Here is a 24121-nt window from a genome sequence, read left to right on the forward strand (position 1 = left end):
ACTCCTGCAGAGATGTCGCAGACCTGAGATGATTGACCTCCAGTAAGCTCAACTATCTTCCTGTGTGCCAGGTCCAACTCCAACCAGCAGAGATTTTCCTCTAATTCCCATTCATTTGAGGTTTGCTCATGCTCCTTGATGCCACGCTTGATCAACTGCAGGCTTGGTGTCAAGGGCAGTCACTCTCACCTCACCTGTGAATTCAATGTATGAACCAAGGCTATAATTTGGTAAGGAGCTGGGTGGCCTTGGCAGAACTCAGTCTGAGTATCAGTGAGTAGCCAGCTCAGTTCACAAACAATACGGATTCTCTTATTCTGCAACTTGCCTTAGCTCATGAGGTCCATTCTAACTGCTTATAGTATTCTGTCTAATGCACCTCATATGACTTTCAGCATGCGTCTAAATTCTTCTGGATCCCAGAAATTGGCTGTGGGTTTTGATTGTCTCCCTAAATCAACTGTGCCAGTCTTAAACACATCCTTGTCTATCACAAGTGCTGTACTTGAAGTTGTTACTTTTATCGGTTTTCCCAGCATTTCTTATGAATCGTCATGTATTCTGCCGTCATCTCCTTCCCACTCTGTATGTGTGGTCATGATTCCTTTTATGTGCAAAAAGCACACACTGTTTAAAAGTAAACGACTCTCTGTAGAGTTGTAGGGAACAGCACAGAATTTGCATCTACCTTACACCATCACAGATGCAAACTTGTTTATTAAGATCATGCTTCTCTCAGGAAGCACTGTAACCTGCTGGCCCAGACACATAGGTGACATAGTGTGCCACTGAATGGTGAGAAAGCATCTTGCTTCTATTTAACATGTGATGAATTTCTGACCTGGCCTGTTATCATTAGAATGCCTACAGTGTGGAAGCAGGCAATTTGGCCCATCAAGTCAACACACCAACCCTTCAAAGAGTATCTCATCCAGACCCAGTCCCCAGTATGCCTGTCACCCCCTGCCCCCTGTCTTTCCCTGTAATCCTGCATTTCCCATGGCTAAACTACCCAGCCTACACATCCCTAGACACTATGGACAACTTAGCATGGCCAACCCATCTAACCTACACATCTTTGGACTGTGGGAGGAAACCCAAGCAGACATGGGCAGCATGTCCAAACTCCACACAAACAGTTGCCCGAGGGTGGAATTGAACCAGGTCCCTGGCGCTGTGAGGCAGCAGTGCCAACCACTGAGCCATTGTGCCACCTAAATGCTGTTATTTGAGCTGGTGAATGGAAGTTCAAGATGTTCTTGCAGAGTGGGATTAGATTACAACCCGCTGAGAAAGTTTGGGTAAGGGCTATAGAGAGACGGGGAGGGGGAGGGGGAGAGATACTGCTGTCAGCCATGCCTTTGTTTTTTTCCTTCTTTCCTTCCTCTTTCTCTCCTTCCCCCCCAAAAAAAACACAGTTCCACATCCCCCCTCTTCGTTACTGAGCTGCTCACTGTTTCTCCAATCACAAGTCATCTCTAAACCACCCAGCACATTCCCCCCCCCAATCATTGGACCAATCAGCAGCAAACATGGCAAAGATCTAGCCTGCGTGTGTGAGTGATAATGGGAACTGCAGATGCTGGAGAATCCAAGATAATAAAATGTGAGGCTGGATGAACACAGCAGGCCCAGCAGAAGCCGCATCTCCATCTCCTACCTGCTAACCTCATCCCACCTCCTTGACCTGTCCGTACTCCCTGGACTGACCTATCCCCTCCCTACCTCCCCACCTATACTCTCCTCTCCACCTATCTTCTTTTCTCTCCATCTTCGGTCCACCTCCCCCTCTCTCCCTATTTATTCCAGAACCCTCACCCCATCCCCCTCTCTGATGAAGGGTCTAGGCCCGAAACATCAGCTTTTGTGCTCCTGAGATGCTGCTTGGCCTGCTGTGTTCATCCAGCCTCACATTTTATTATCAAAGATCTAGCCTGCGTTTGGAGGAGCAGCTGTTCATCATTTCCTTCCATTTATGTATTGGTGACTTCTGTCTGATTTGTTGCCACCTTGAGTGAATTTTCCTGTGTGGTTTGGAGACCTCTAGAGACAGATTCGTCTGCTCGAAAGGTGATTTCATGTGCTTCGTTATTAAACATTTCACTGTCCTCTGCAATAACTCAGGAATCATGCTTCACAATTGCAACATGACTGCACAAGCAGTATTTTACCTAAAATCAGTTTTATCTTTTGGATCTCTACATTCCATGCGTGCTGACACTAAATTACAATACATTGAAATATACCAAACATAGACCAGATGATGTGGAACCAGGAAGATAGATTTGTGGCAGCAATCTCTTCAAATGCTTCTGTTACTATGGTTATGTCATCCACTTAAGCTGTACAGTCACTCTTTTGGTATAAACAGTGCCAAGACCAACATGTCCCAGACTCTCAATGAGCGACCTTCATATTCCCTCAGACTTCCAATTTTGCCTTGTTGCTTACGATTAATAGATCCCTATTCAGCAGAACTGAAAGCCCTCTTTAGCTCCGTCTGAAGATCCTACAATTAATAGGTCACATGTACAATGTGAACACACAGCGGAGGTATATTATTTACATCTTTCCTCTCAAACTCTTTCAAGGTGTTGAGGGCCTCTACTGCCCCACAATCTTTTTTTTATTTAAAGAAAATTCATTTTATTTCTAACAGGGTCAGTGTTTCAGATTTGGGAATATTCTTGTCATTCTTTTGCATGCCTTTTCTTGTTGTAGGAAAGTTTAGCTGACTTGGAGATTTGAGATCTGAGTTCTTGGAAATCGGATTATGTGCTCTGGCATCTGTATTATCAGCTTACCACCTGCGGGAACATTCTTTGTAGCTTGTATTTCAGGACAATTATTTTATGCGTAATTGGAGAGGTGGCATTATGTGCTTTCTGGAGCATAATAGTGAGTAGGATTACAGGCTTAGAGGGAATCTGAGACTTTTAATCAGGGTATTAAATAACACTGGAGGCATCGGTGTGTGACTCGACATTTTATAAGCCAGCATGTTGTGACTTGAAGAGTCATGGGGATGGGATTTCTAGCTTTGCGTTATGGAATGAGCACTGAGCATTTTTTGGATTACTGTCAGAAAGGAATTTGGGATTCTGTCACCCCTCTTGAACATTGGATGTCTGAACAATAGAGGGAGTTATAAACACCGATTTAAAAACTGGATCTAAATTAATTTAGAATATCACTGCTTTAGGGCATGGCAGTAGCTGTATAGGATAGTTTAGTGATTTAGTTCCTGGGCTTCAAGTCCTACTGGTCCAGAAATACAGTGTCACATCCTACTGTGGCAGTTGGGAGGTTCAAATTAATTCATGAAATCTCTTTTTTGGAATGGAAACCAATTCTATTCATAAAATGCTGGATTGTTGTAAAAATTCATCAGATTCTCAAATGTTCTTTGGTGATGGAAATCTGCTGTCCTTTGCCCACGGTGGCTCCATCCTACAATATTGTGATTGACTCTTAACTGTCCTCTAAAATGACCATATAAAACTCCTACAGAAAGTGTAAGAAAAATACAGTGAGACAGACAGATTGGCACCAGATAAGACAAAGACACACCTAAGTACAGTCAATGCTTCAAAGTCTTCCTCTTTAATGTTTTGGAACTTGTGTTAGAATGGAGCGAGCTGTCCCACAGGCTACTGAAACAACAGCCTGACAGTGTGATATTCACAGAATCACATCTTCCTGCCAACACCCTAGACTTCTCCTTCACCATGCCTGTAAAAGCCCTATCCCATTGTTGGATAGATCTATCAGAGGTGGTGACATGATGGTTGTGTACAGCTGGGAAGGATTAGAGGTGGGAATCCTTATCATTAACCCTGAACCCCATGAAGTCTCATGATATCAGGCCAAACTTGGACAGGAAAACCTCATGCTGATTGCCATGTACATCCCTCATTTAAGTGATGAATCAGTAAATTCCCAAGTTGGAGGGAGCAATGTTTGCCAAGCTAGAGAATGTACTCCAAGTGAGAGCCTTGAATATCCATTGCTAAGAGAGCTGAAACCTGCCACCAAGTTAGCTCGCTCGCACCATTAGCAACTGAGTTGCTTGAACCTTGGAGAATCTGTGTACCATATTAGCTTTCAACCGGTGGTAGGAGCGCTAACACAAAGTAAAAATAACTTGACTTCCTCCTCACCAAGTGCCTGTTGGAGATGCATCTGTGCCTATTGATATGAGTGATCGCTGTACACTATGTGGTGATGAAGTCCCCTTTTCGCACAGAGGATACCCTCCAATTCTGCTGTGAAAGATCAACTAAGTGAGATGGATTGAGAACATCAGACAACTTAGCTACAAGGATTTGTGGATCAGCAGTAGCAAAATTAAATGCAAGCCCCATTTGTAAACTCATGGGCCTGCATATCCCTCACTCTGCAACAATCTGTTAACTAGGAGACCAACCTGATTCAGTGAAGGGTGGAGAAGAACATGCAAGGCGGTGTACTAAAAATGGGATGTCACCTTGATGAAGTTACAGCAGATGTACATTTGTGTCAAACAGCAGAGAGAGCACGTTATAAATAACACTAAGCAATGTCACAACCAACAGTTCTGGTCTGACATCTGCTGTCATGCACATCCAACCTTGACTGGTGTTGACAATTGAACAACAAGAGGAAGAGACTTCATAACATCCCACCTTCAGTGATGACCGAGCAGACGACAAGATTCAAGCTTTTGGAGCCATCCTGGGCTAGAAGCATTGATTGAATATCTTATCTCAGTTTCCCCCTGTGGTTCGTACCCTGAGTGGCACCATACTTCAGTCAATTAGAATCACTTCACATGAGATGAATAAATCGCTTACAGCACTGGATAAAGCAGACTGTGCGTCCCAAAAGCTATTGAAAACCTGTGCTCCAAGCATAATCCCACCCCCTAGCCAAGTAGTTTCTGAACAGTTACAATACCGACATCAATTTGAACAATTGCCCAGCTATGTCTTTACCATAAAACACAGGAAAATCAATCAAGTCAATGGCTAACCCTTCACTCTACTCTCAGTTATCAATAAAACAATGGGAGGGGGGTATCATTGCCAATGGTGTGTGACCATCAGCTGCAAGTTCTCCTCATCCATCCTTCTTGAGTTCAAAATGTCTGGCCTGTCAATCATCATCAGCGGATGAGTATCCTCAAACTCATTACCTGAAAGAGTTTAGGTGTACCTACACCTGACCGACGGCTGTTGTTCAAGAAGGTGTCTGATCTCCACTCTGTGAAAGACACTTCGGGATGGAAACTTGTGCCATTGCCAGTGATGCTCATGTCCTGTGAAAAATATAAACGCATTCATAATCATCATGCAAGACAAACCACATGAATACAGCAGTGGAAGCACCTTACTCCTGTGCTGTAAAAGTAAAGGGCAGGGAGTAACATGCACCGCATGTTTTGGACAGCACTGTTCCTTTCATTTGCCATTGTTTCTCCTTTTTAACACAAAGTAGGGTGCAGTGCTGGCAGCAATAGCCTGCTTAGTGAAGTGACTGTAGAATTGAGCCACAGCCATTGTGTTACGTGTAAGATGCCTGACCCTGGGAGAGGGTTATGCTGGTTATACTCGTAGGGAGAAAACCATCTAAAACAAAGTTAAAATTTTGCCAGCCATTTGTTCCTCATCATCACTGCGTTCATACTGCAAATGATTTAAAGTATAAAAATGTAGAGTGGTGCTTTCCATGGCCCTGTGCCATTGGTGGGTCCTTGCACGCACATACAGTGATGTACCAGAAAATCAGTTGTAAAATAAGAAATAGCAGTCGTCGTAGTGCTATAACCATATATATGTAGCTACATGGTAGGTGATGCACCTATCAACTGAGAAGTCCTCTGCTCTCTCTCAATTTTTTTATATACAATCCCCTTTTTCATACTTGCAAAATTCCTGATTGTATGCATTATGTTAATAGGACATGATTAATTTGCCTCATGGATGATATTAACTGTGAATCAGGATATAACTGTTCTTTATTGCTATGAATTGTGCCACTGTGTGAATGAATCGCATCAAGTTACACTGTCAGGTAAGTTGCATTTGTAGGTGGCAGTATTTGAGGCTAACACCATCACTAGATGTAGCACCATGCATACTTTTTTTGTTCATGGGATGTGGTTAGGACAAGGGACTCACTGGCTAGGCCAGCATTTATTGCCCATCACTAATTTTCCAGAGTGTTGTTAAGAGCCATCTACATCGCCATGGTTACATGTAGGCCAGAGCAGGTAATGAGGGTAGATTCCTTTTCCTAAAGGATAATAGTGACCCAGACGGACTTTTACAGCAATTAACCACGGTAGCCATTAGGGCTTTTTAAAATCTAATTTCTGTCTCGGTAGGATTTGAACCTCTATTCCTCGAGGTTTTACCTCGGCTTCTGGGTTATTAGTTCAGTGACATTCCCACTATGCCACCGCCTCCCCACCAGTGGGCAAATTGGACAGTCCCAAGATCAATGCAATCCCATTCCCAGTCAGTGAGCATGTTGTTGATCAGCAGTATTCGGTTCTCTGGCTTCAAATTTTGATAATAGGGAAGATGAGCAGAACTTTTTGGAATGATGATCACCAACAATCTGTCCTGGACCACCCACATAGATGTGATGGTCAAGGAAGCACAACCATGCCTCTACTCCCTCAGGAGGCTAAGGAAATTTGGCATATCCATAAGAACCTTCGATAAGGTTTATAGGTGCAGCATAGAAAGCATACAGTCTGAATGCATCACGGCTTATATCGGCAAGTGCTCTCTCCAGGACTGTAAGAAACTACACAAAGTTGCAAACACAGCCCAGACCCTCATCAAGCCAACCTTCCGACCATTGATGACATCTACACTTCTCATTGCTGCAGAAAGGCTGTCAACATCAACAAAGACCCCTCCCACCCCAGTGATAATCTCTTCCAACCCTTCTATCAGGCAGAAGATACAAAAGCTTAAAAACATGTATGCAAAGATTTGAGAACAGCTTTTTCCCTGCTGTTATTAGACTTCTGAATGGCCCCTCAAATTTCAAGTTGATCTTGCTTTTCATGCATCTTTTTTGCAGCCGTAACTTGTTTTCCTCATTCTATTCAATCACCCCATGATCTTTGCACTGCACACAAAACAGAACTTTTCACTGTAGTTAGGTACTTGCGACAATAATAAATCAAATCAAAATTTTATTCTCCAGCCCTCACTTTACTGGAAACTGACACTGAGATGTTGTATGTAAAGCCACGACTGGGTGATAGTAATCTATAATGATACACAACTTTTGTTTGCCTGCATTTTTCTGATTTATTCAATGGGTTGATTTGGCGGTGGAGCCTGATGCACATGGGGTGCCTGGGAACGTGCATGGCAGTAGAAAAGGGGAATTGTCATGTCAACCTATCTGACTCCAATTGCATGCTCCTGCCACTGAATGGTGCAAGTTTATCATTTAAAATATAAAAACAAAGAAGAAAAATATACTACCTCATAATGGGAACTGAAATCCACCTGTCTTGAACTAGAAACTACACTTTGTCTTGATGGCTATGTGCAAGTCACAGGGAATTAAAAGATTTCAGAGATTGGTAAGACAAGCTCAGCTTGTGGAAAATCAAGTTAGCATTACAATAGCAATAACAAAATATCATGGAAGCTGCATTATATTCAATGCATCATCCCCTTGTTTTCTTCATCTTATTTTAAATATTAATTTTTAAAAGGTGTCGCCAACTCTTTTGTAATGCAGAAGTGAGAACAATCCAAAAATGTATTTTTAAAATCTTGAATGGACCAACTACAAAACGTTATGAGTTTAAAAGTGCAGAATATGTTCAGACGAGGGCACCACACCCAGCTACATCCCAAAAATATTCATTTTACTGCCCAGATTACAGTGTGTTTAAAACGTGGTGGGATGTAAAAATATCTGTGACAACTGAAACTTGAGACAGAGCGCAGCAGCTTCCTGCCACATTTACAGTCAGTCATATTAATGTTGTTACCCAACACTCAATCCTGGATCGTAGACTGCTGAATTCAGACCCTGGCCGCTAATCAGTCACGGGCTCAAACTAGCATCCAGAATTCAAATGCAGCCTGGGCCTTAGTACAGCACTGGACACTGTTTATGAATAAGTTTCAAGAGTACCAGCGACAAAAAGTGACTGTGTCCAGGGGACAGTCTTAAGCTGTGTCAGATCTCCTGAACACAATGTTTTCTATGCAACAGCATTAAAAGAAGTTGGTCAGGAAATTGCAAATCATAATTTTCTTTTAAGAATTATGCTGTTGGGATCTGAATTGCATAAGACATTATTAATTATAAGGAGGAGAGAGAGCAGAACCATTTTAAAATCACTGGAAAGGTGTTTATATAACCACGTGGAGAGTTATTACACTAAATAAAAACCAAAAGAACTACAGATGCTGTAAATTCGAAACAAAAACAGAAGTTGCTGGGAAAGCTCAGCAGGTCTGACAGCATCTGTGAAGAGAAATCAGAGTTGACATTTCGGGTCCAGTGACCCTTCTATAGAACTGATGGTAGCTAGGAGAATGTTCATTTAAATGCAGAAGATAGTGTGGGGGGCGGAGGGACGAAAGGTGTAAAAGATAAACAAGGATAGAGCCCAAAGACAGAGAAAAACAGTTGGACAGAGAAAGGAGTGGATAACGATCTGGCTAGGACACTGAATAGCTGTTAGTGGATTCTGTTAGTGGCTAACAATAGGTAGTGTATAATAGCAGACTGTGTGATAACAGTGCCCGCTGTGTGGTGTTGGGGACTGGGACGTGGGAGAGTTCAAGCCATAAAATTGTTGAACTCAGTGTTGAGTCCTGAAGGCTGCACAGTCCCCCAGTGGAAAATGAGGCGTTGTTCTTCCAACTTGAACACTGCAGCAAGTCTGAGACAGAGATGTTGGCCAGGGAACAGGGTGGTGTGTTAAAGTGACAGGCAACAGGTAGCTCGGGGTCTTTTTGCGGGCAGAATGGTCTATGCTTCATTTTCCCACTGCAGAGGAGATCACATTGTCAGTAATGAATGCAGTAGAGTTGCAGACTGTATAGAGATGGAAACCTTGTCCCTGACACTGAAGATATTAGATTCAGGATTACTCCCTCAGTGCACTGAATTGTTAGAAGTGCAATCTGTTGTCTTCCCAGTGATATTTTACACAATGATTCTGCTGACTCAGGTCGGCGTATTTGCCATCATGACACAATTCGAAACAGAGGGGAGAATCGGCTGGTGTTATAACCACTATTTATCTATCGACCAAATTCACCAAAACACATCAGAGATAATTGGAACTGCAGATGCTGGAGAATCCGAGATAACAAAGTGTGAAGCTGGATGAACACAGCAGGCCAAGCAGCATCTTAGGAGCAGGAAAGCTGACGTTTCAGGCCTAGACCTCTGATGAAGGGTCTGGCCCAAAATGTCAGCCTTCTTGCTCCTAAGATGCTGCTTGGCCTGCTGTGTTCATCCAGCTCTACAGCTTGTTATCACCAAAACACATTACTTGTTTTTACCTGCAGTTTGCAGGGGCCATTCCCTCTGGAACTCCCCGTCTTCAGCACGCATATATAAGCATTCGGTATGCCTTGTTCACCACCCTGTCCACTTGTGCGGACAGCTTCAGGAATCTATGGGCTTGTATATCAGTGCTCCCTTTGTTCCTCAGTGCTCCCTGGAGACCTTGTGTATTCGTTATATATTTCCTTCACTTATTAGACCTCCCAAAGTGCATCATCTTGCACTTATCAGGATTAAATTCCATCTGCCGTTGCTCTGCCCAACTTATCAGCTGATCAGTATCAGACTTGTTTGCCCATGTGTATGAACACTTGTTTTATTCCTCTTTCTCTGTTTGTATTTCTCATACAGCAGACACGCCTGATGTGTATATTGTGGAACGGCTGTTTTCCAGCAGCCTGGTGGTCATTGTCAGCCTCTCCACACCACAGAGGATGAATGTTTATCATTTCAAGAAAGGGACTGAGATCTGCAACTACAGCTATTCAAATACCATCCTTACTGTCAGGCTGAACAGACAGGTAAGAGTAGTCACAGATTGGCAGCGAACTGCTAACTTCAGCTACGTCATCTACACCCTGTCACAGAAAAATCAGTGAATGAGATAATGATGGTTATCTTTCAGTCGTATGCAGAATATACTTTTTAAGATTCAGGTTAGAAGACAAGGGCGTGCAGTATTAAGTAGCTGCCTTTTTCAATTATAAGGTTGTTTTGCATATGCAACAGTATTTGGTAGTCAAACAAAATGCTGGAAAGTAAAGTGAAGCTTTTGTATACTTTGGTACTAATTTTGAGAGAGTATTGATCTTCCCAACGCTTTCTTATTATTGCCCATTGTAGAAGAGGCCTTTTGGACCATTCTGCCTGCACTGACACTTGAGAAACATTTGACCTTCAACCTCATCCCATTCACCAGCACTTAGCCTTGAGTGTTATGATGTGCCAAGTACTCATTCACATACTTTTTAAACAATGTGAGGCAACTTGTCTCTACAACCCGCTGAGGCAGCATATTTCAGGCTATCGCCACTCTCTGGGTGAAAAAGGTTTCCTTACATTCCCTCGAAACCTCCTGCCTGTCACTTTGAACCAATGTGCTTTTATGACTGATCCTTCAACTAAGGGAACAGCTACTCCTTATTCACTCTGTCTATGTGCCTCATAATCTTCACAGAATCATAAAATCCCTACAGTGGGGAAACCAGCCCCTTGAAACAACGAGTCCACACCGAACCTCAGAGCATCCCACCCAGACTCATCTCCCTATAACCCACCTAATCTACACATTCCTGAAACACTACAAGCAATTTAGCATGGTCAATCCACCCAACCTGCACATCTTTGGACTATGGGAGGCAACGGGGCACCCGGAGGAAACCCACGCAGACACGAGGAGAACGTGCTAACCCCACACAGACAGTTGCCCGAAGCTGGGGTTGAACTTGGGTCTCTGGCGCTGTGAGTCAGCAGCGCTATCCACAGTGCCACCGTGTCTTCTTCAGTTCAATCAGATCATCATTCAGTTTTCTCAACTCCAATGAAAGCAACCCAAGCCTACCCAACCTTTCCTCATAACTTACATTTTCCATCCCAGGCAGCACTTCGGTGAATCTCCTCTGCACCCCCTACGCATCACATCCTTCTTGTAATGTGGCAACCAGAACTGTACACTGTACTGTAAGCTATGGTCTCACCAGATTCTAAGCAACTCCAACATAACTTCCCTGCTTTTTGTAATCTATGCCTGGGTTGATAAAGGGCAATGTCCTATATGCCTTTTTCACCACCCTACTATCATGTCCTTCTGCCTTCAGAGTTCTGTGGACAAACATGCCAAGGTCCTTTTGTTCCACAGAACCCTCCTAGTGTCATGCCATTTATTGAATACTTCTGTGTCAAATGATTTCTTCTAAAGTATATCACCTCACACTTTTCACGGTCGAATTCCACCTGCCACTTATTTGTCCATTTGACCATCCCATTTATATCTTCTTGTAGCCCAAAAATCTCAATTGCAGTTTTAACTACCTGCCTGATCTTTGTAACATCCACAAAACTCATAATCCAACTCCCCACATGGTCATCTATGTTATTTATATAAATGGCGAATAATAGGCGACCCAGCACGGACCTCTGTGGTATGCCACTTGACGCTGACTTCCAGTTACTAAAGCAGCCTCTGTCAGCACCCTCTGTCTCTATAACTGCGCCAATTTTGAATCCACTTTATCAAATTACCGCGTATCCTTTGTGCATTTGCCTTCTTAATATGTGTTCTATATGGAACCTTGTCGAAGGCTCAGCTGAAATCCATGTAAACTACATCAACTGCACTACCCTCATTCATACATGAATAGGAAATGTTTAGAGGGATATGTGCCAAATGTAGTTAATTAGGAAAACCTGGTCTGCATTGTCAAGTTGGACTAAAGGATCTGTTTCCGTATTGTAGGACTCTATGGTCACCTCCTCAAAAAAATTCAGCCAAATTCTGAATCTGACAAAGACATGTTTGACTCCCTGATCAAGTTTCACCTTTCCAGGTGGAGATAGACGCGCTCCTTCAGAATTTTCTCCAATAGTTTTCCTAACACTGACATGAGACTCACTGGTATGTAATTCTCTGATCTATCTCTGCAACCCTTTTTAAATATTGGAACCATCCTAGCTGTTCTCCAGCACTGTGGCATATACCCCATAGCCAGACGAAATTAAAAATTTGGGTTTGTGCCCCTGAAATCTCCTGTCTTGCCTCCTCCAGCAGCCTAGGACACAATTCATCCATGAACCTGCCAACACCTCCAATACATTGTCCTTCCTTGTGTTAACACCTCCAATCCAAAATTTTGTTCTTTTTATCCAATTCACATTTCCATACTGTCTCTTTCCAATCAATGGCTATAGTTTGGGGTAAGGCCTATGAGCCAACAGCCTCAGACTCAGCGATAGTAGGAACTGCAGGTGCTGAAGAATCCAATATAACAAGGTGTAGAATTGGATGAACACAGCAGGCCAAGCAGCATCTTTAGGAGCAGGAAAGCTGACGTTTCGGGTCTAGACCAAGGGTCCTAAGATGCTGCTTGGCCTGCTGTGTTCATCCAGCTGTACACCTTGTAGCCTCAGACGTACCCTTGACTTCAAGTTTTAAAGCAATAAGTACTTGCTGATCAAGCAAAATGGCTTTCAGGTTCAGGAATAAAATCAGTAGTGCACAGGATTATGTACAATGTAACTACACCACGCAAGACGGACATCAGAGTGAATTCTGACATATATTTTACTGAGATCTATTTTCTTGGAAGTAGAAAGCTCTTTCTGCCTGTCACCATCATAAAGCTTTTATCATTTTTTCACTCATTACATCTGTCACAACTTCATTCCAGAACTTGAGTATATTTGTTTTTATTCGTTCATAGGATGTGGGTCTCAGATGTGGACGGGCCAGCATTTATGGCCAGTTCCTTATTCCCCTGAACTGAGTGGCTTGCTAGGGCATTTCAGAGGGCAGTTAAGGATCAACCACATTACTGTGGCTTTGGAGTCACATGTAAGCCAGATCAGATAAGGACTGTAGATTTCCTTCCCAAAAGTACCTCAGTGAACCAGATGGGTTTTTAGGATAAGCGACAGCGGTTACTTGATCACCATTAGGCCAGCCTTTTTAAAAATTCCTGATGGTTTCATTGAAGTCAAATTTCATCATCTGCCTTGGTTTGATTAAAACTCGTCCCCAGAATGTGAGGTACTGTGAATTGTGAGCCCAGTCACATTACCAGTCTACCACTGCCTCCTCTATCTGATACCCCAGTGCAGTGTGAGGTGTGCTATGTTTGCAGAGGTTCCACTTTTAGATGAGACTTTAGGACTTGTCTGCCCACTCAGCTGAATGACAAGATGTATTTGATGGGGATGGGGGATTCCTGTGATGGCGAACATTTATTTTTCTGCTGTTTGTGGAAAATGTGTGTAAACTAGACTTCAAAATTATTTCAGCGATAGTAAGAAATGCCAATGCTGGAGCCAGAGATAACACAGTGTGGAGCTGGAAGAACACAGCAGGCCAGGCAGCATCAGAGGAGCAGGGAAGTTGACGTTTCGGGTTGGGATGTTTCTTCAGTATTTTGTTGGTTTAGAATCACTTTAATCTAGAACGAAATCCTGTAATGTAATATTTAAAGGCGTCACCTCTTTCATTCTCGCCTAACCTCCACCACCGCCAGTTGCCAACAGCACTTCATTATTTTGTAAATTTAAAACAGACTCTGTACTCTAGATAACCACCAAAATATTTCTTTTAGTGCAGTTGTACATTGTTAGTAGTATATATGCTGCTCTCGATTTGTTACTTGATAGTCCAGGGCCAGTTTTAGTGTCAAGTATGATAGCTGTCATTTTTCAATGTAATAATATTTACTGGCTAAATGTAATTGGATAAATTTGAGATTTTAATCCAAAATGTGTTGGCGAGGCTAATCTGGATTGAAGAAAGGCTGGCCACATTTTTCAAGGATAATGGGAACTGCCGATGCTGGAGAATCCAAGTTAACAAAGTGTGGAGCTGGATGAATACAGCAGGCCAAGCAGCATCAGAGGAGCACAAAAGCTGAAGTTTCGGGCCTAGACCCTTCATCAGAAAGGGGGATGGGGTGAGGGAACTGGAATAAATAGGGAGAGAGGGGGAGGCGGACTGAAGATGGATAGAGGAGAAGATAGCTGGAGAGGAGAGTATAGGTGGGGAGGTAGGGAGGATAGGTAGATCAGTCCGAGGAGGACCAACAGGTCAAGGGGGCGGGATGAGGTTAGTAGGTAGGAAATGGAGGTGTGGCTTGAGGTGGGAGGAGGGGATAGGTGAGAGGAAGAACAGGTTAGCAAGGCAGGGATGAGCTGGGTTGGCTTTGGGATGCAGTGGGGGGAGGGGAGATTTTGAAGCTGGTGAAATCCACATTGATACCATTAGGCTGCAGGGTTCCCAAGCAGAATGATTTGCTGTTCCTGCAACCTACGGGTGGCATCATTATGGCACTGCAGGAGGCCCAGGATGGACATGCCGCCTAAGGAGTGGGAGGGGGAGTTGAAATGGTTCGCGACTGGGAGGTGCAGTTGTTTACTGCGAACTGCGTAGGTGTACTGCAAAGCAGTCCCCAAGCCTCGGCTTGGTTTCCCCAATGTAGAGGAAGCCACACCAGGTACAGCGGATGCAGTATACCACATTGGCAGATGTGCAGGTGAACTCCCTCGTCCGCTCCACACTCCCCTCCAATCCCACCACACCCGGCACCTTCCCCTGCAACCGCAGGAAGTGCTACACTTGCCCCCACACCTCCTCCCTCACCCCCTTCCCAGGCCCCAAGATGACTTTCCACATCAAGCAGATGTTCACCTGCACATCCGCCAATGTGGTATACTCCATCCGCTGTACCTGGTGTGACTTTCTCTACATTGGGGAATCCAAGAGGAGGCTTGGGGACCACTTTGCAGAACACCTCCACTCGGTTTGCAACAAACAACTGCACCTCCCAGTCGCGAACCATTTCAATCCCCTCCCCCACTCCTTAGACGACATGTCCATCCTGGGCCTCCTGCAGTGTCATAATGATGCCACCCATAGTTTTCAGGAACAGCAACTCATATTCCGCTTGGGAACCCTGCAGCCCAATGGTATCAATGTGGATTTCACCAGCTTCAAAATCTCTCCTCCCCCCACTGCATCCCAAAACCAGCCCAGCTTGTCCCCACCTGCCTAACCTGTTCTTCCTCTCATCTATCCCCTCCTCCCACCTCAAGCCGCACCTCCATTTCCTACCTACTAACCTCATCCCGCCCCCTTGACCTGTCCGTCCTCCCCAGACTGACCTATCCCCTCCCTACCTCCCCACCCATACCCTCCTCTCCACCTGTCTTCTCCTCTATCCATCTTCGGTCCGCCTCCCCCTCTCTCCCTATTTATTTCAGTTCCCTCTCCCCATCCCCCGTTTTCTGATGAAGGGTCTAGGCCCAAAACGTCAGCTTTTATGCTCCTACGATGCTGCTTGGCCTGTAGTGTTCATCCAGCTCCACACTTTGTTATCTACATTTTTCAGTCTGTCTTGTGCTTCATGTAATTCTGCTTCTATCAGAAATTTAATAGGCTTAAATGTAAATCATAAGAGAAACAGCCCAGACAGTCTGCATTGGTATTTATCACTCACACAGGCAGCTTGTACTGGGATTGAATCCTTAGGTGTGTGCTGTTAAGAAATGTATTTCCAGCAGAGTGCAGTGTGCTGTTTCAGAGATGCTATTGACACTCTGTTTTAACGTGCAAGCTTAAAAGCACTTCTTCAATTGTTGCAGGTATATTGCTAATCAAGACCAAATAGTATCTAAACCCTGACGTTGTGGAGTCATTGGATCGTTACAGCATCAAATGATGTCGTTCGGCCCATCATGTCCACACTGGTCATTAAACATGTGCCTATTCTAATCCCATTTGCCTGTAGCGTTGTGTGCTGTGTTTTATCTATGTCATTCTTAAGTGGTTTGAAGCTTCCTCCCTCTACCAATCTTTTAGGCAGAGTTCCAGATACTGGAGTAAAAAGCAACTTTCCAAAAATCCCCTCTGAGCCTCCCGTTCCTTACCTTAAAACTGTACCCTCTGGTTATTAACCCCTCTGCTAAGGGGAACAATGTTCCCTTATCTGTCCTGTCGATGTCGCTCAGAATTCTGTCCACCTCAGTCAGATTTCCCAAAGCTTTTAGCCTTATGTTCAACTCACTTTTAACATAAACTTTACTTTTTCACTACAGAGGCTGGTGGTTTGTTTGGAGGAGTCCATCCATATTCATAACATCAAGGATTTGAAGTTACTGAAAACTATTCAGGATATACCACCAAATCGCACAGGTGGGTTAAATTGTTTGAAATCAGTTGCTAAATATCTGGACTAAAAATTCCAGAAGGTTCCTTTGAGTCACTACAGTTTTTCTGTCGCGTATTAGGATGAAAATGAGAGAATAGCATACAGAATTTTACAAAATGTACACCCCCAGAACAGGTCAGACAACCCAACAATCTCTGCTGGTGTTTATGTTCAATTCAAGCTATCTTCTTAACCTCCTCCGCCACTCCTTAAATCTAACCTCATCAGCATCTCCTTCTATTTTGATCTCAAACTCCCCTTGACTGGATCTTTTCTGTCCATCTCAGCTATGTGTTGGTATGTTCCTCGTTTTAACATTCTTTGGGTAAACCTGTTTTCTCTTGTTTCCCCCGGACTCCAAATGTTCTGATCATTCACGGGTTCACAAAGTAAAAGCAATTAATCCAATCAATTTGACTGGTTGTATTTGATTTATGTCTCAGTTATTTTACCCAATTTATTTAACCCACTGAAGAGAGGCAGCAGCTTTTAAAAAGTTCTGCCACTTTTAGTTGTGTTCTCAAAAGAAGAAGTAACCTGTTGGAGCTTCCTGAATGTAATACTGTCAAAGTCAATAATGCTGAAACATGTCTGAAGCAAAGTAGCTTCCAACTGTCACAGTGGTGTTCAGTTTAACACAGCAATAGTACAGTTCACAACTTTATGCATAAATATAATAGGCCTGTTGTTTTGTAACATGGATGAAATCATATGTCACTAGTGGAGCCTAAAAATGGATGTGAGCAGCAAAGAGCATTTTTAATCACAAATGATCTGGTTAATGTTTAATCCAAATACAGGGCCATTTTCCAGGTAACAGAGGTGATTCACATTCTTATGGACCTCTTCTGATGCTACAAAAATGTTAATTTGTACCCCTTTTTCCCCTTTGCCTGCTAGGTTTTACCTGATGCATGTCCCCACTGTATCTGCTCTGTCAGAATCTAAAGCTGTCCTTTCTGCGTAGATATGTCTGGCAGCTATTTTCTCTTTGAAGAAATCTTTTGGAAGGAGGCAGAAGGGAAGATGGAGATAGAAACTGACACCAACAAGCAGAAGTAACCACTTGTCCAAGAAAGAGGGAACAAATGGGAGAAGTAGGATGTGGCCTACAAAGTTAGTGATGAACTGGAGACATCACCTTGTTCTTTGAATGACCACAGTCTGCAAGTGAAATGTCAATAATTCAATGTCTTTGTTAGCAGCAACGATGCAGGAGTACAAATTCAGCCACATTTTCAGTGAGGTAACAGCAATGAAGTGGGAGAGGGTCTGAGGAAACTTCCAGCCATTATCCAAACTGATCTTTAACTATGTGGATACAGCGTTAAGATCAGCACTTCCAGATAAGATGTGAAATTGGCCCATTTTGCCTGGCTGGGTGGGTGTGAAAGATCCCAAGACACTATTTGAACATTTTCAGTGAATTTCTCCTGGTGCTCGGGTCAAACATTTATTGCTCAATTAATACTATCATATTGACTATGCTTCCTGTTTCTCAAATTTCTGTTTGTGGAACCTTGCTATCCCAGAATTGACTACCCTGTTTGCTTACAATTTGTTAAACTTCAGAAGTGATTTATTAGCAGTGAAGCAATTTGATGACAACCCAAGGATATAAACCATGCTATCCTGAAGCAAGTTCTTGTTTTATTCCCACCATTTGAATGGAGTGAGATTTAAGAGTTTTTTTTCACACCCTGCTCGGCTTTAGTTATTCACTGTGCTGTCCTTATTCGTGATACATCTGATGCTGATTATTCTTTCAGTTCCACCATCATTTTAAATTGTCTACCGTGTCCCTTTAGTACAATTCAGGAGCTTTTTGTGTACCATATTATCTGAGCCCTGAGTATTTCTGTGCTGGGACTTGACTCACACTTTACTCAGTTCACTCCTGAGTACATCACCAGTGCAAATCACACACTGAGCTTTCTGACATCTTGTTTTGTCTGTTCTTTCCAGGACTTTGTGCACTTTCCATCAATCATTCTAACTCCTACCTGGCATATCCTGGGAATGCCACAATAGGGGAGATAGTGATTTATGATGCAAATAACTTGGTGAGTCTGTAATTACAGGGTAAGTGGTTGACAATAATGGTTATATGACAACTGAGTATTTTAAAACGTGTTGCGAGTAAGAGAGTGAGTATTCCTTTTCACTTTCTGTGATTTTCTTCAGTTGACATGATGAGGTGGTTTAAGATCAGATCTTGGTTGACTTTGGCTGGTAGCTTCCTCCTAACTTTGAGGTGTAACAAAGATAGCAAGATGTGCTCCATATTAAGTTCTGGCTGAGTGAGATTATGAAATCTTTGTCCATTAAGTTCCAGTGACTTTTGAGAGAGTGATCCAAATTCAAGCCTTTTGCATGACAGACCAATCCAGTATGACAAACTGGGTAGCACAGTCATCCCTGAATCAGATATGATTTCAAGCTGCTCTCTACAATTGTTGCTGGCAGTTCAATTCATTAAAAATGGAGGCTGTTGCTGGACTATCAAAAAGGCAAATATTTGTGACAAACGTAAGTGTAGGCAGTAGCACCTCTGCACAGTTCCAGACCCGCTACGTCACCACGTAAACTTCTGCTGAAGTCATACACAAAGGCAACACTGTGTACCTGCTGAGGAGAGCACAATACTGAAATGAGCTTCAGCAGGGGGAGTGAGAATGAAGTGGGCGGGGTTGGGGCGAAAGGAGAGTGAGGGCACTCTCTCTCGCTCTCTCTCTCTCTCTCTCTCTCTCTCCCCCCCCCCCAACTCTCTCCTCGCCCCAGTCTATGCCCTCTTCTTCTGCCCCGCTCTCTCTCCTCTCTCACTCCCTCTGCTTTCCCTGCTCCCCTCACCTCTTCTCCTCTCCCACCCTCTCTTCCCTTCTCCATTGTCTTTGCCTGTCTCCCTTCCTCTGCCCCACAATCTTCCAGTCACCCCCTGTTTCTACGCTCAATTAAACCTGAACTTGTTGGAATATATGGATTTAAGTAGTGCGTCATACATGGTGTCAGTAATAGCATATAAACCAACAGCGAGTCATAGAGTTATACAGCATGGAAACAGGCCCTTCAGTTCAACTCAACATGCTGTTCAAGTATCCCACACTGAGCTAGTCCCATTTGCTTGCTTTTGACCTGTATCCCACTAATCCTTTCCTATCCATGTACCTGTCCAAATGTCTTTTAAGTGTTGTACTTATACCTGCCTCTGCCACTTCTGGCTGCTCATTCCAACACACACCACCCTCTATAGAAAATGTTGCCTCTCACGTCCTGTTTAAATCTTTCCCCTCTCACCTTAAACTTATGCCCTCAAGTCTGGGGCTCCTCTACTCTTGGAAAAAAACCTTTGCTATTCACCTAACCTGTGCCCCTCATGATTTTATAAATCTCTATAAGATCACCCCTCAACCTCCTACACTCCAGGGAAAATGCCCCAGCCTATCCAGCCTCTCGAACCCTCCAGTATTGGCAATGTCAGTGTAAACTTTTTCTGTACCCTTTCCTGTTTAATACCATCTTTCCTACAGCAGGGCAACCAGAATTGTACACCGTATTCGAAAAGTTGCCTCACCAATGTCCTGTGCAGCTACAACATGACTCCAAGAAGACCAGTAGAATTTCAGAAAATCAATCCTCAAACATTACTATCATAGATTACCTAGTCATGTGTCAAATTACAAGTTGGCTATCATCTATTTAGACATTGCGACTATGCCTACAATTAAAACTAATTGTTCTGAACAAGGGTCATTGGACTCAGAATATTAACATTGCTTTTCTCTCTACAGATGCTGCAAGACCTGTTGAGCTTCTCCAGCACATTCAGTTTTGGTTTGTCTTAAAAGTAATTTGTTGCCTGTAAAGTGCTTTGGAGCTTCCTGTGCTCTCACTGAGTGCTATATAAACATGACTGAAAACTTGCATCCAATCTGAATAAACAACTTTGTTTATTAAATTCTCTGGTTAAAATCTGTCCAGCACTGCCCAAATCATATTATTTTAATTAGCTGTTATTTTTGTCTGCTTATATCCTACCAGCACAGCATTTCTGTAATTCCTGCACATGATGGTCCACTTGCTGCACTGACCTTCAACTACACAGGTTCAAAACTGGCAAGTGCCTCGGAAAAGGTATTATAGAATCCTAGAACGTTTCCAGCTCAGAAGGGCGACATTTGGCCAGTTATGCCATGCCAGCTGTCTGCAAATGTCCCCCTTCCAATTACGTGGTTTTCTTTTGACATTACTCCTTGCCCTGGTCTGTGACTAACCTAAACCATTTGATACCATGGCCACCTTTTCCTAAATGTACCTTGACTGACAATTGATTGATTTGGATCACCTTACTCAAGCCCCAGAACCAGACCTAGCAATGCCTCGTTTCTTATTGGGTTGGGGACAAGCTGATCAAGAACACTCTCCTGCACTTCACAGATTCCTCCCCCTCTTCCCCATGATTATTCTAATGCAATCTGGAATAGCAATAGTGTAAGGTCTGCACTAAGTTTGTCATGATTGTATAGTTTTTGTGCCCTCTGTGATGCTTTCAGTATGTGGTGGCCTATAGAAAGTAGCCAGCAGTGTATCTCAATTGTTTCCTGGCTCTATCTAAGTGTTATATGTCCTTAACACTTCCTGACATCTTCTCTGTCCAGCACTGTAACATCTTAATCAATGAAACCTCCTTTCCTGTCTTCACAAACAATTGCATCCAGTCATTATTTTGTAAGGACTGCTGCCCCTTTTTTGAGCCATAACTCTGTTAATGCTACAACAACATCTTCCTTTGTTACAATCTGGGGCTGTAGTTCAACAACCTTTATTTATCACGCTCCACACATTCATGTAGATGCAGGGTAAATCTAATTTAGGCCCCACTGCCTTCCTGCTTTTCCTGAATTAACCTAATGCCTCCCTGTTTCCTATTGCAGTTCTATTTCTCTCTCCCTGTAATTTGTGTACGTTCTACCTCCTTTTACGTTGTTGCATGGTACTCATTCCCCTGCCAAATTTGTTTAAACTTGCCCAAACATTAGCAAACATCCCACGAGGATGTTTCTGTTAGCTCTGAGAAGTTCGACCAGTCCACTTTGTACAGGTACCATATTCCCACAAATTGGCCCGATAAACCAAGTATCTATAGCCCTCCATCCACACCATCTTTCCAGCCATACATTTATCTGCTCCATCTTCCTCTTTCATCGATTCCCTAACATGTAGAACTACAATTAATCCAAAGGTGACATTCTGTTTGCGATTCTCTTCCTTGCCTCCATAAAATTATTCTCAATTGCTCAACTATCTAATCGTATATTCCTTAACCCTGTTACAATTTTGTATTTTTGATAAAGTTGGTTGTGAAGGTTACCATAACAATCACCACCAGATGATTACTGGGGTGAATATAAAACAATCACCTTTCAAAAACATAGACCAAATTCATAATTTTTATTGGCCAGTAACTTTTTGAAAGGAAATAAGTTATCTTCCCCCACTAAGGTTTCAAAAATATATTCCCATTGTTGACTTTTCCAGTTGTCACCGTATCTCAGTGTGGAATGTGTGACTGTGGGCTCAGTGATTAGCTTCCTATTAGACTGTGATACCTCTCGGGCATCAACCACAAGGACACCTAGAGACAGGACCCGTTCTGAGCGTGGAAGGGAGTCTCCCTGTGACTGACAGGGTAGGGAGAGAGAACTCCCGACCAGTGTCCAGACAGGCTTTGTGGGTGAGAAGGAGGAGAAGAGAGATAATGTTTTAGGAGAGAAGAAATAGAGTCTCCTAGCCACTGGTGAGGGGAGTCTTCTGTTGTCTGCCTGGGGGTGGTGTCTCCCAATCCAAGTGGGGAGAGTGTAAGTAATTTTCCCTTTTCCTCAATATATTCTCAATTCTACTCCTTCCCACTCATTCATTAGTGACCGAAAATTTATTTGATGTGCTTTTAGGTTTCATCCTGTGTCCCAACTTCCCACTGAGAGAAAAGATTTCATCAGTGCTGATCAACATTTCCATCCAGTCGTATTTTAGGGGCTGAGTTACAATGACATTACAAGAATTTTTTTAATGTATTATTCTGTTTCTGGGCCTATTGCACCCTGTATAGTTATTTTTCTTGAACAAGTTGCTGAAAGTGCACTATAGCAACAAAGGGTGGTTAAATCTCATTTCCCTTTTTTATGTGAAAACATCTGCACTGAGTTCAGGAACTCTGTTTGCTTTTGCTAAATTAGCATTTCGCTTCATGGAGACAAATTTCCCCGTTCTTGACCGTTTCAGCATGTTTTTTGCTTGCATATTTTTACTTATAGTCACCCTGAGTTTTAGACACTATGAATGTCAGAATGATTTATCACATGATGCAGTAAGGGTTGTTAGTGTGTTGTTCAATTTATTGGACTTTGAAAATTGCAGATTTGAAGTTTAGCTGGAAAACAATTAATTATAGCAGGAGATTTGGAATAATCAAGCTTCTTATGAAAAGTTTGTAACCTTTTGAAGTACTTAACTGATATCAGAGGTTTAATGCCCTTTTTCTGTAATTCCAAATTGTGAAGATTCACTCACTCACTAAATATTCTGCAGGGGACTGTTATACGTGTCTTTTCCATTCCTGAGGGAGAGAAACTCTACGAATTCAGGAGAGGAATGAAAAGGTAATTTCAGGCAAGGATTCAAAACCCAGTGAAGTGACAACATTGATTTTATATTTGTATTTACTTTGGTTCTATTCATAAATGTATTTTCTTCCATATTATGTTCCCATTTATTGTCCTCACAACAAGTTTGGCCTGGAGAGCAGGCAGATATTGGGCTCCTACCATATTACATTACTACTTTGCGTTAACTGTGAAAGCTTTATCCTTTGATTCCCTTCACTTTCTGGGAATGATCTGAACTGGGCTCCCCTGAGATAATAGATGTGGAATAGTTGTGACCTTGTGCTTCCTCCCAGCCATTCGAGGAGCTGCAATCATGGAGTAATAGAATCATCATCTGAACACTATCCATGTCCTATGTTGGATTTTGCAGAAGTAGGAAGTAATTGTTTGCTGTGCAACATGTCAGACTCTTTCAGTAGCTCAGGGTATGTATCTAGTCAGTAATTTAAGCACGTGAACCACGGAAGTTGCAGCTTTGATCCCTGGTTTGTGCGGAATTAGCTCATCTCATCTGAGAATCACAGGAGGGGTACCATTGTAAACCTCAGCACTCCAGGAGAGATTTTCTAATCAGTCGGTTTGGGGATGTCAATGCACATCTCTGGAGCAGGAGGGCCTTGAATCTAGGCCTTCTGGGTCAGAGGTAGGAACAGCACCACTATACGATGAGAGTTGTCTCAACACCCCTGGATTGGGCCACACCTGATTATCATCTACAGACCAGCACCACCCTCATGTTGTAGGAGCACATCTGAGAGATCTGGCAGATACTGGAGCAATGCAAGCCTACTGTCTGGCAGTGTGATCTCGAGCCTTGTAAAACAACAAATGCTTGTTTAAAAACAATGAGGTAACTTTACTCCTGAGAGAGCAACCTAGCGACAGTTTAAAGGAAGTCAGTTCCTTTTAGAATCATTGCCTTAATGCTGAGCTTCTGTTGTGCTGTGCGTCAACAGATCATCTATTAGCTTTTACCTGTATATAAAGGTGTATAGGGCAAAACAGATAGAATTCTAA

General features: G+C 43.0%; 1 protein-coding gene across 7 annotated transcripts in view; it reads left to right on the forward strand.

Annotated features, from left to right (window-relative positions):
• The window catches only part of wipi1 (WD repeat domain, phosphoinositide interacting 1), a 103994-nt gene that overhangs the window by 53221 nt on the left and 26652 nt on the right, over window positions 1–24121 (forward strand). For 6 of the 7 annotated variants that reach the window (XR_007249851.1, XM_048554860.2, XM_048554856.2 and 3 more), the window contains exons 3-7: window positions 9892–10061; window positions 16330–16426; window positions 18408–18505; window positions 20481–20573; window positions 23028–23098. Coding sequence is in view for 6 of the 7 variants with exons in the window: in XM_048554856.2 (XP_048410813.1) it covers window positions 9892–10061; window positions 16330–16426; window positions 18408–18505; window positions 20481–20573; window positions 23028–23098 (529 nt within the window). In the remaining variant the exon portion in view is untranslated. The remainder of the gene's footprint in view (window positions 1–9891; window positions 10062–16329; window positions 16427–18407; window positions 18506–20480; window positions 20574–23027; window positions 23099–24121) is intronic. The other variant, XM_048554858.2, reaches the window with a different exon arrangement.

The sequence above is a fragment of the Stegostoma tigrinum genome, chromosome 22 (assembly GCF_030684315.1).
Source record: "Stegostoma tigrinum isolate sSteTig4 chromosome 22, sSteTig4.hap1, whole genome shotgun sequence".
NCBI classification, from domain to species: domain Eukaryota; kingdom Metazoa; phylum Chordata; class Chondrichthyes; order Orectolobiformes; family Stegostomatidae; genus Stegostoma; species Stegostoma tigrinum.